Raw genomic sequence first — 11,759 nt, 5'->3', positions numbered from 1 at the left:
TATAAGACAGGTATAATTCTAAACACGTATATCACAAGTTTCAAACTACATGTGAGAATCTCTCAAACTTTTACCGATTGTCAACATCCTTCGCCGCATGACAGTGGCTCGGTTCAGCCAACAAAGATTTCGGATTTTACTTCCGGAAAGTTTTGTATTGTTGAAGTGTGTTTTTACTGTAAGATGTGTTAATCTCCACATTGAAGCAAAACATTGTTCTTTCAGTGATGAATCATGCCTCGTGAGTCTTTAAAAGATTGGTTACCTTAAAGTGTGGCCAGTCACGGATGGCCTGCCTTCTGTCTGGTCCGCCCATCATGACTAGGGATCTTGACATTCTTCTCAATTCCTCTGATGCATGAGCACAGAGAAGAACGGAATCCATTAATGTATGACATTCTGGAATGTTACAGACGTTTAGTCAGGATGGTCATACATATTGCTGCAGGTTTGCGATCTTTGTTTTTTTGTGATGTTCTGACCTGCTATGACAACCAAACAACAACAGGTAAAATGATAGCCATTGTGTCTATGTTTAGGGTGTTTATCTCATGACCTTTCTTTTTTTAGCTTTATTTAAATATGTCCTACAAAAATCAGTAGGTCTTTGTGAAACGAAAAGGCGTTCCTTACAGATGCCAGATTAAGAAATATGTCTGTAGTTTGACTGTTACAGAGAGCTAATTAGAGGTTTAGTGGTCGAGGTCGAAGGATCTGGCGGCGGTAATTGTTCAGAACATGAATTAGCTGCGCCATGACAATAATCGACTCGGAAAAATAACAACATCCGTGGTTGGAATCTCTGCTGATGGTTGAGATAGTTGTCGCAAAGTGACTCGACCTTTTTTTCAAGAAACGTCTGGCTGAGCTGTTCTAGGCACCTAAATATACTTAAAAAATAATAAGAGGAACTAAAATTACATAAAACATGATAATGTTGCAAAACACACCAACTCATGTCCTGACATTTTGGAGCTATAAGAAGTCATAGTTTGTCGTGTCTATCCGTTTTTCTCTGTCACACACACACGCACGCACGCACGCACGCACGCAAGTTTACCGATACGAGCTATTAATATGGTATCTGACTTCTTTGATCCCTTGGATGTTTAAAAAAAAATATTGTAATTATCTGTAGATCAATTTGAGGGGAAGACGAGGGTTGCCATCGGCGATAAGATATTCACATCACAAGACTTGGCTAGGCGATCAAGGAGGTACGCCACACACAAGGAGACTCGGAAACAACATAAGGCTTGGGGCAGCGAGTGGAGGGGCACCTTACGAGGTGTACGTCACGTGCCAGGGTAAGTCTTTGCCCTGGGGACAACACGGGGCAACTCGAGGACAACCGTCTTGTTTCCGAAAGTATAAAGAGGAGTCCACAAGTTTTTTAACCCATGGAACCGTAGTTATAAAGCGATAGCAAAGGTGTCCTCGTGTAAAGTAGCAAGAAGTAGTGTCCGGGTGGTCTGGACACCTGTTAAACTTCAGAAACAAGACGCTTTTCCTTGAGTTCCCCATTTTGTCCTGGGGAAACAGCTTACTCTCCCTTTATAACTACGACCCACAGAGACTTGCAAAAAAAGAAATCACAAGACATGGATCAGTGAGGACGTGAGTGATGAGGTGTGCGTCACGCAAAAGAATTTTAATTATCATGTGGCTTGGCGCGATTAAGGAGAAACTGGTATACGTTACGCGCCAAAAAGCTAACCGACACGAGGTTACATCACACACCACCGATCAGTGAGGCAGGGTGCGAGTCACACTCCAGTTATCTCGTTAACATCACAACAACACTTGGGTCAGTGAGGTCGAGAAATGGAGGGAACGGTTTGGTGGGGGCTCTGAGGCACACGTCACACGGCAGTCCACTAGGAGAACAACCTGAGAACGTATGGCGCAGCTGATGAAACCTTATCTATTTAGAGAAATGAGAATCGCGATTTATTTGTCTACAGCTAGCGAGCTCTCGCCGGTGCCACTCACCATGAGCGGTGCGATGTTGAGACATGTCTGATTTATGTGCTCTCCTAACACCAGCTGTGCTTTCAGAACAGATCAGAACCCGTTAACAAATAATCTTAAAAAAATAAAATTGCACGGTGGATCGGGGCTATTCGTCACGCCTTCCTTCACAGGTATAATTATAGCCGGTGAGTAATAGGACTACTCTCTCCTTCTTGCTCTTTGTGTGTGTGTTTGCGGGCGTGTATTGGTAATTATGTGTTCAGATGTCTGAAAACATTGATGGATTCCGCACAATGTTAAACACAATCAAAGGTACCCACATTCTTTCCTTTACAGAGGACGCAACTTATATAATAACTTATATAAAAACGTATATAATAAGCTAGATGTGAAACCTCACACCTCATTCAGACCCCTGTTCTCCGGTGTTAGTGCTCTTAAATGTTTGGGTGGAGAGAGGGGAAAAAAAAAGCAAAAAAAAAGCAGCAGTCACTGGAGCTTTGGACGTGTATCCACACGTCTTCCTTCCTTCCGTATTTTATGAAGTGTTTGTAGAACCATTCGGACAAAGACCAAAGTAGTGTGACCGTGTGACCTAAAGAGACACACCATTATATCAGCGATATACGCATTTCAAAACTTCTTCGGCTCCGTGGTTTGATACAATGTGCGGCAATCATCGCTCTCCAGCACAGCCGTAGTGGAACTGACAAAGAAGCAAATTAACCGTCCCCGACATAGACCATTGCCAGATGGAAAATTGGAAAGCAGCTAAAGTCAATTTAACACAATGTTCCTCCAGAAACTCCAGTCACAAGCTTTGACAGCACTGAACCGTCAACTCAGTCCATCAACAGAAATCCGAGTTCCATGGAAACGATTCCATAAGGTGCAGAGAGACTGATACCACAGTTTGGCTTTTACATTTGAGGAATAGGAGGCCAGGCACAAATGGGAATTTGGATGTTTTTGATGGAGCTACTGCAACAACTAACGTTCTCGAGGTGCAAAAGGATTTCAGTTTAAAGTGCTCCGAGAATGCGGCTATTCTCTATCATGTATATGAACATTTAATTTTATAAATGGAAAGGAAATAGAAAGCCAATTTTGCAATCCTTGCGAGCAGCCCTGGACCATATCGAACAATAAATCTGATCGAATAAATCAGAGGAAAATGTGCCCAACTTGTATGTAGGGCTTTATCAAACTACATCATGGCCTTCCTTTACAGAAAGAAAATAATGGGATGGGCATGATCAATCTTTGGCTGATAAACAATTTTTTTATTTGTTCAAGTCTTACTAGACCAAGAACAAGAAAATTTGAAACTGCTATTGTTCTTGTAGTACATAGTCGTTATTAGCTACAAATGAAAACAAGATTAGAAAATATTTCGCTGAAATGTGAAGAATTGCTTATGAGTTCATTAAAGCTTTAATAACAACAGTAAATGTAAAATAATAGTTTTATTGATAGCATAATGGAGACATAAGTTTTAAAAGGAAAAACTAAATCTTGAAAAACGAAATTTTCTCGGCGAATGAGGTTACTGAAAATGCTTAACAGACGGACAAGGGAGAGCACGGGAACACGAACTTCAGTCGAATTACTTCCCTTTCCTTGTGAAAGTTTAAACCGAGATTCAGCCTCACGTATAAATAAAACGAGACAGACAGAAGCTGAGAGAAAAGAAAGGAACACCGACCAACCCAACCCACTATCTCTGAGGTGTTTTAAACTAAACACGAGAGCGCCAAAGAGTGTTTCATGGGTAAGAAATTGTATTAAGTGAGAATGACTTAAATAAAAGATTTCGATTACTGTGTACTAATTTACAAACCTGAGTAAAGAAACGTCCCAGAGCTCCTACCATAGCAACAAATTTTGCTTTAGGTTCTTCACAGGCTATATATTGACTTCTGTGACCCCCTAATATGCTCCAAGAAGGCATTTTTCTATTTCAGCAGGTACTCGACACTTCTTTTCCGTTCTCATACTCTTATACTCTTAATTATTCTTTTTTTTTTAAAAGAAGAAAATCGGAATGAAAACGGGAACGGACATCAGCTGTGTGATAACCTTCGCTCAAAGACGTGTCTTAGTCATCATCCGGAATAAAAGAGTCCTTAAGTTAATGCAAGTGCGGTATGCGTAGGGACAAATAATTAGGACTAAAACTAAATTAATGTAGTGGACAGTTCAATGAAGTCACCAAAGCAATTAAACATTTTATCTACCACTTTTGTTATTACTAACATGGGATGGTTTGATCTTTCTCCGAAAATGGGGTTTCCCTTCCCTTATAAGTGGAATTTTATTGGCGAAATGTTTCGTCAGCCACAGAGAAGGCGAGCTATGACGAGACTAGTTATCCCCCTTGAGAAGACTCGCCTGTCTGGAGTCAAGAAGTGCTCAAAGATGGCTTGCCGGCTGTTAGATAAGTCGTCTGCTGAAGAACTCATCCACACTACTGACAATTTTCTTTTTGACTGTGATGGTACGTACGAATATACGACATTTATTAAAGAAATACGAATGCATTGCTGTCCCTAGAGTGGATCATGACTTGCAGAAAAGATTCAGTAGGTGATGAAAGCACCTTCCGAGTTGATTGGAGTGCTTTGACTCGAGATGTATAGTCTAATACGGCCGAGTGATCTACTGTACACAACATTCTACTTTGGATCATTTTAAAACAAACTTTGAACATTCTTCTTCAGATATCGATTGTGGTCACCATGTGAGTAGAAGAGGGATTAAATAAGGTGTGCTTCAGACTTGCTAGTAATGGTAACAGCCCAGTCTGATAGACGATTCACACGTTTTAGTTAGCATCCATTAAATATTACATCATATGAGATACTTACCCCTTTTAACCAGAATTAGTATTTATATGTGTGAGCCCATGTTACTTAAGTGTTCTGGAATTACAGTTAGAACATCTACATTGAATAGCTTAGTTCAACAATAAAATATCGACTTCAGGTCGATCAATTTCAAGACAGACATTTGCAAGCAGATTTGGTATCCCTATTAAATAATGCATCGGTGGCAACATCATTCATTTCTTTCAAATCGAAAGGTACAAGAAAATTACCATACTACCTTACACTCATTCATCATATACTATGGTCACATATATATTCATGAGTACTTTTCTTACTTGTAAAGGTGTGCTATGGGATGGTAAAGGTGTGATTCCTGGAAGCCCTGAAACCATCGCAAAATTGAAAGCTTTGGTATGTAGATTTTTAAAAAAGAGAAATTGAAAACAAGTATATATGTTTGAGGTTGAGAGTGAACATGTGAGTTATCTGGGGAAAAAATGCATAATGTAAATAGAACACTGATCAAGAAAAACTTAATTTTTGATTCTATGTATCTTAATGGGAAGTTCTGCATCTTATTCTGCAAGCACGATGACAATTATTATTATTTAGTAATGTCCTGATGCTTTATTTTTGATAATGAAATAAAATCATTCATTTCAGTTTCTGAATTTTGTAAATTTTGTTTGCACTATTACATGCGTATCATTATTTGTTAAATTATTTGTATGACTGACATTATTAAAACATTTTAACAGCTGTCATTACCATGAAAAGTAATTTTCATAAGGTCAAAGGTTTAGAACAGCTCATTTTCCTTTATAAAATTAATCTTATGCATATTTGTTGTTTAAGGGAAAAAGAGTGTTTTATGTCACTAACAACAGTTCAAAGACAAGGAAAGAATATGTGTTGCAGTGCCAAAAGTTTGGCTTTGATGCTACAGAGGTAATAACTTTTACAGTAAAAAAGTTTTACTACTGGTGATAATTCAAAATTTATTTTTATTTAAGAGTAATAATTGAGAAGTAAAGGTGAGGTAGTATGATGGTCATTTACTGTAACTATATTATGACCTATATAAATGGCATATACTACCAGATTATGTGTAGGGAGAAGATTAGCATTTTGTTTTGTGTAAATTTTTAAGCATGATCATTGTAAATCATTGCCTAGTCAGTTGATCTCATAAATCATTATAACATCAAAGAATTATAAATTTTGCTATCTAAATATTACTCGATTAAATTCTGTATAAAACAGGAAGAGTTTGCATCAACGTCCTATGTATCAGCACTTTATTTGAAAAATCTGGACTTTAAAGACAAGGTGTATGTTGTTGGTAATCCAGCCATGGCTACAGAATTGGATGCATGTGGTATTAAATACACAGGCATTGGGGTAAGCATTCATTTCTTAAAATAAGAATTATAAGAGAAGAGAACTGACTAGTTTAGTTATATTTTATCAACATTGATTTTGATTTCTTGATATAAAAGTTTTAATATAAAACTGCTATCTATATTTGCTTTCATTTCAAAATGGTATGGTTCTATAAAGACAATGAATATGTTTAGAAATTTCATTCCAGTGATTGTGTAAACATGTTTGTAATGTTTTGCTTGTATTTTATTTAATATTTTAAGCCAGATCCACTTCATGGGAACTTGGATGACTGGCTTAAAATGGAGCTTGACCCTCAGGTAATAATGATAAGCAGAAATCTCTTCTAATTTCTAATCTAACTTCTTTAAGTTAGTGATATCAGAGACATCACAGGCCTCATAAAAGAACCATTTTTTTATTCCTTCAGATTCTGTGCAAATCTCCTACAAAAATAACAATAAATGGTCTGCTTGGCAGGTAAAATATGTTTTAGTGTTATATGCTATGAAGATAAATCTGTAAGCTGCATATGTACACAAATTAATTTTCAAATTTTTGAAGGTAATTTTACAAAATTTTATACTGGTGAAATGATGTAGGTGGTTGCAGGTGCTGATAGGTTGACTAGTTGGGGAGATGATGTTGTGGGCTGCATATTAATTTTTATAATGAATATATTGTATTCATCTGATGTGCATTTGTACTGGCAGGTAAAGTGCGTACTTGTTGGCTTTGACAGTCATCTTAGCTACATGAAGATCATGAAGGCAGCTACTTACTTGCAAAATCCAGACTGCCTTTTTCTGGCTACTAATGAGGATACCCACCTGCCTGTCAACAACTGCCCTATTCGCATTCCAGGTAAATCTTTTAGGGAGACCATGGCATTTATGTGCATGTGTTTACACATGCTAGCCATGCATGTACATGTATTTAAAATATCATGCTACCAGTAGTAAAATATAAAAAAACCTTTAACCATCTAGGAGTCTAGAAGTTATAATGAGGGATCATGGGTTTTCTGCAGTCAGCACTGATAAAAGGTAGTGCGAGAGCAAATGAATTTGTAAGAACATAAAAATCCTGTAAATATATAAAAAAAAGTATTAGGTATGCTTTGTACTTTGAAGAAACTTTAATACCCATCAAGAGAGGGTGCTGTGCTCTAGTAGAAAGACGAGAAGTGTAAGGGAGTGTGGAGACTCTGAAGAACCAATGCACATTAATTAGTACATGTCGGCTATGTGGACAGGAACTGGGACCATGGTTAAGGCAGTTGCATGGCCAGCCCAGCGAGAACCAGTAGTGATGGGCAAGCCGGAGCCAAGCATGTTTGAAGTGCTGAGAAAAACACATGGCCTTGATCCTGCTCGCACTGTTATGGTTGGAGACAGGTATGGCTGAACACATTAAGCTAAATGATAAGTGCTTAATAAAGCAAAGGGAGATGGTACAGTCTTAAAAATGAAGAACAGCAGAAAAATAAACAAGAAAGTTAATTGTTAAGATATCACTCCTAAAAAAGTAATGTTAGATTTTGTGTTTGAGGAGTTCATGTGTGAGCCCACAATATTTATATGTAGAAGTTGTATTTATATTTTTATTTTGCTTTTAAGATCTTTCTACTAATGCATTCTTACTTGAACATGCTTTTTTTTCTTTTTTTTATTTATATTCAGATTGAACACAGACATTGGTTTGGCCAAGGTGTGCGGACTGAAGTCTCTGTTAGTCTTGACAGGAGTGGCCAAGATGAGTGACCTCCCCAAGAACAATGTGGAGAAGAGTTGTGGAGTAGGGGATTGTTCCGAACTTCCTGATCTTTATACTTCCAGTCTAGGCAACTTGGGTGCTTTTATATGAAGGCTTTATAGATGTGCAGGACTGTGATTTCCCTACGTGATGGTGATCAAGCACCATAAACAGTCTTTCATTGTATTCAATAAGTTTCAACAGTATTTAACACTCTACCCCATTTGTCTGCTATAGCATCCACCGTTTTCTATGACAATGGTCAATTTAATGTAGGACTATTTTGTAGCTACCATTGCTGAATCATAAGTCCTCATAATTTATGTGTACTAATTTTAGACAATCTGGAGACTAAAAAGAGGTTTGAAAGCTATGAAAATCTGTGTATTTGGTTTTTGTTTTGTCTTCAGCTTACCATGATCATGCAAAGCACTTGTCTCGGTGGGTTTTGCATACAGATATCTATTTAACCTAGAGCAATATTTGATTTAGAACTTATTTTCCAATGAAAGAACGGTCATAGCGTCAGAACAGTTTTGCGAAAGAGAAGTCATAGCTTCAGAATAGAAGGTTCAAAACTCATATAGGCCCAGAAAATGACAATTTATACACAAGATATATATCTATACACCATACACACTTTACATGCCATACAACAGAGCCGGCGTTAGGAAGATGTGGTGCCTTGGGCAAATATAACTGCGGGGTCTCTTGAAGCCTGCACGACATTCGCAGGAGGGCAATAAAAAATTTATGTCTCATCCTGGGGTACCCTTGTTAGCGCGGGGCCTTGGGCGGTCGCCCCTGCTCGTCACCCACCAGCGACATATAATATTCAATATTTGCCATTCACATAATTACAAGTTGAGAAATATATATTTTCATCTACAGACTGTTAATAAGTGAACTCAGGATTGCTAAATTTTCCATTCGTTTTTGTTTGTGCTATTTTAAATCGTGCATGCACCCTTAAGATTAACATGGTTGTAGACGTTAAACACCTTTGTTGACTTGTGTCATAACATTACATTGTTGTCCAGCATCAGACGCTTGATATCAGAAGCAATTCTTTATACTAGTGAGTCTGATATCTTGTGCTACACCTTAATTGCTGGTCTGGGTGAACGACATTATGAGGGGCGGTCAATTCTCGTTTATCTTGCATGCAAATATTGGCTGACGAGGGTCGCCATTAGCAGCCTGGCGATTTTTTGTTTTGTTTCTTTGGCAGTGGCGTACACTAGGAGAGAGGCCAACTTCGGGTTATCTGCTTGACTAAATATGGAAAAGGTCCAAATTTCAGCCACTCCTTTAACGTCGATCTGAATACCAGAACCTTTCGGTCTGTGTGCATCACTTTTCTGTCCCTCTCTAGTTGTCGCAGGTGATAACCGAGAGGAAAGAGGGGGGCAGGGCTGGATGAATCAACGGAAAGGAGGGACACACTGGGGCGGCACTTCCGAGGGGCAGAAAACTGTTGTGGCGCCTAACATCGTTATTAGGACGCAAACTGGCGAGAGCCCTGTTCACCTGAACACATTTAATCTGCATCGACAATCCCATCGACGCCTTGCACTCCCTGTCGTCGACACCTTTCGCGGGCTTTCCCTATCTCCCTATTACATCAAAGTATCCACGAGTTTCAGAGAACAAACAGCCAAGGTTTGGTGCTAAAGCCACACACGTGGCTGTTTAAAAATTGTTTGTGTATTTTTCGTTCCATTCAAATACAATCAATCACTTGCAATATTGTGTAACATTGTGACAAGGCTACTTATTAGGTCAAGATTTGAAATATTTAAAAATGTTTAAAAAGGTGGATAATCCTATGATGGTAACTACACCTTTGTGAGTCGGAAGGGCACAAGTTGAGTTTGTTATTTACCGGTGGTTTTAGTAAACATTTGTATTTGCACAGTGACCTCAGGTCTGAACATTTCCACCTCACCCAAGGTTAGCGCTCGTTCAGTTGTCCGTTGTCAGTGGGTCCCATCCCATCGTAATCCTAATCATCCACAGCAAACTTTCGGGGGCTAAACAACATCCGAGGTAAAACAGATTAGGCAGGACTGGGAAGACGGGACGAGCTTGATGGATGTGTCATATGGGAAGTATAGCCAAACACCCAAACATATTTAGCGACCATCTGTACTGCTCATGACATCTTGTGATGTAGCTGTGGGCTGGAATTCTAATCGCTGACCAGGAATTCCGTAGAGAGGAGAAAAGTGAGAAGAAAGTAGGTAAAACTGAGGAAGACTGGTGTAGATTTTTAAGTTGGTTTGTTGGTAGAATGTCGACGGCAGCTTCTCGGTCTGTTGTAGATGATTATCATAAATGTTCCCGTTCCCGTACCCGTACCCGTCGCGCTAGAGCTCAGTCTCAAACTTTTGTAACCTTTACTTCAGCACTCTGTCAGACGAGAATGAACTGGAACGATTGCATTACCTGACATCGTAATTCAACTTACGGCATGTCGCGACAAAGAAACTGGCTTTCATCCACGTGAGGCCAACATGTCACCGGTGCGTGACAAACAACAACATCGTCGACTCTGCAGCCTCTTGGTGACCCGGTGACCGGAGTAGGGCATCGTGTCTCTCCACCACGCCCGCGCCACCTGTCGTCGTCATCATCGTCAAACGATACGTGAGACTGCGCTAATGGGCTGAGCGACACTCACCCAATACATCGTGATGGCACCCACCCTGTCCTCCACAGGCGAAAGACGAGAAAGAAGAATGAGGCTGGGATGTGCGAAGGGTTGGGTTTGTTTATTGGAGCATGGCGCCCGTCCAGACTGCCAAACCCCGGGTAGATTATCAGTTCTACAACACAGAGCATTAAATTGTCATTGTATGTAATTTATTTAAATTAATCGGTTAATCGATCTCGATTAAAAGCTGAAGTTCGCACTGCGATAAGTGTATTTCTAACATCAATAACAAATAATTTAAAGTTCATAACTGTTTTCGAATCCAATAATTTCTACCAAGGAGCGGTATGTAGTAAAATAAAATTTAAAAAAAAAGCACAACAGAAAAAAACAAACAAACCAGGAAACCTAATTGTTAATTTTCTAAAACTTTATAGTAATTGACATATGAGTATGCAGGGCTGAGTTAAAGCAGGCGTACCTGTAAATGTAGGTGTCATCTTTGTGTTTTTTGTTCGGGTTTTTTAGTGGCCTTTTTTGGTTCTGAATTTAATCAATGATTAGTTAGTTTCTTATTTATAAGTGACCTAGGTTTAATTTGCCCAAATCTGTAAGTGACACATCGAACAATGTCTGTACCTTAAGAGCGTTTGCTGAGCGGTCATCATCATGCGAAGACATGGATGCGGCTAATATAATGTCTTTATTAATTGTTATTTTATTTGTGAATTGAGTTCAATAACCTTCTTCGACGTTTTCGACCCTGACGCGAGGGCTCAAGAGAGGTCAGCCAGTCAAGGGTCAACAAGCAACATAAAGGACTCCTTTAAGATATGACTTTATTTATTGTTTATCCAAGAGGCAATTATTATGCTGTATTTTTGGAACCTTTTCCCACCCTGAACCTATTAGATGATTATAATCGGATCGTCGTTAAGGCACCTATACTTCCTAATTAAAAAAATGGAATCGATGTTACTCGCTGATCCTAAAGCAGGTTATAACCGAGATATCTCTCCAAGTTCAGACATTGCCAAGTACACCCAAAGGTAGGTGGGTGTGCATCTCAAGTGACATTCCTAATAAAGAGAAACATGAGCAGACTCTGTGATCAAGTCTGTTGCAACTTGCTCAGCAGGCCGATGACATCACTGGTGAGGGTT

General features: G+C 39.1%; 1 protein-coding gene across 3 annotated transcripts; it reads left to right on the top strand.

Moving 5' to 3' along the window:
- The first annotated feature begins 472 nt into the window (after positions 1-472).
- LOC112560730 (glycerol-3-phosphate phosphatase-like) lies at positions 473-8,321 on the top strand. 3 transcript variants are annotated; one of them, XM_025232754.1, is made up of 9 exons: positions 473-508; positions 1,139-1,307; positions 5,146-5,213; positions 5,658-5,750; positions 6,066-6,203; positions 6,449-6,505; positions 6,899-7,049; positions 7,441-7,582; positions 7,868-8,321. In XM_025232754.1, the coding sequence occupies exons 1-9, from the start codon at positions 488-490 to the stop codon at positions 8,049-8,051; spliced, it is 1,023 nt and encodes a 340-aa protein (XP_025088539.1). In that variant the 5' UTR covers positions 473-487; the 3' UTR covers positions 8,052-8,321. The 3 variants fall into 3 exon arrangements, with proteins under 3 accessions (XP_025088539.1, XP_025088541.1, XP_025088540.1); XM_025232756.1 differs by lacking the exons at positions 473-508; positions 1,139-1,307 and adding an exon at positions 3,675-3,745; XM_025232755.1 differs by lacking the exons at positions 473-508; positions 1,139-1,307 and adding an exon at positions 4,312-4,471.
- Positions 8,322-11,759: the final 3,438 nt, after the last annotated feature.

Source organism: Pomacea canaliculata, linkage group LG3, assembly GCF_003073045.1.
Source record: "Pomacea canaliculata isolate SZHN2017 linkage group LG3, ASM307304v1, whole genome shotgun sequence".
NCBI lineage: Eukaryota > Metazoa > Mollusca > Gastropoda > Architaenioglossa > Ampullariidae > Pomacea > Pomacea canaliculata.
This window is presented reverse-complemented; position numbering and strand designations above follow the sequence as displayed.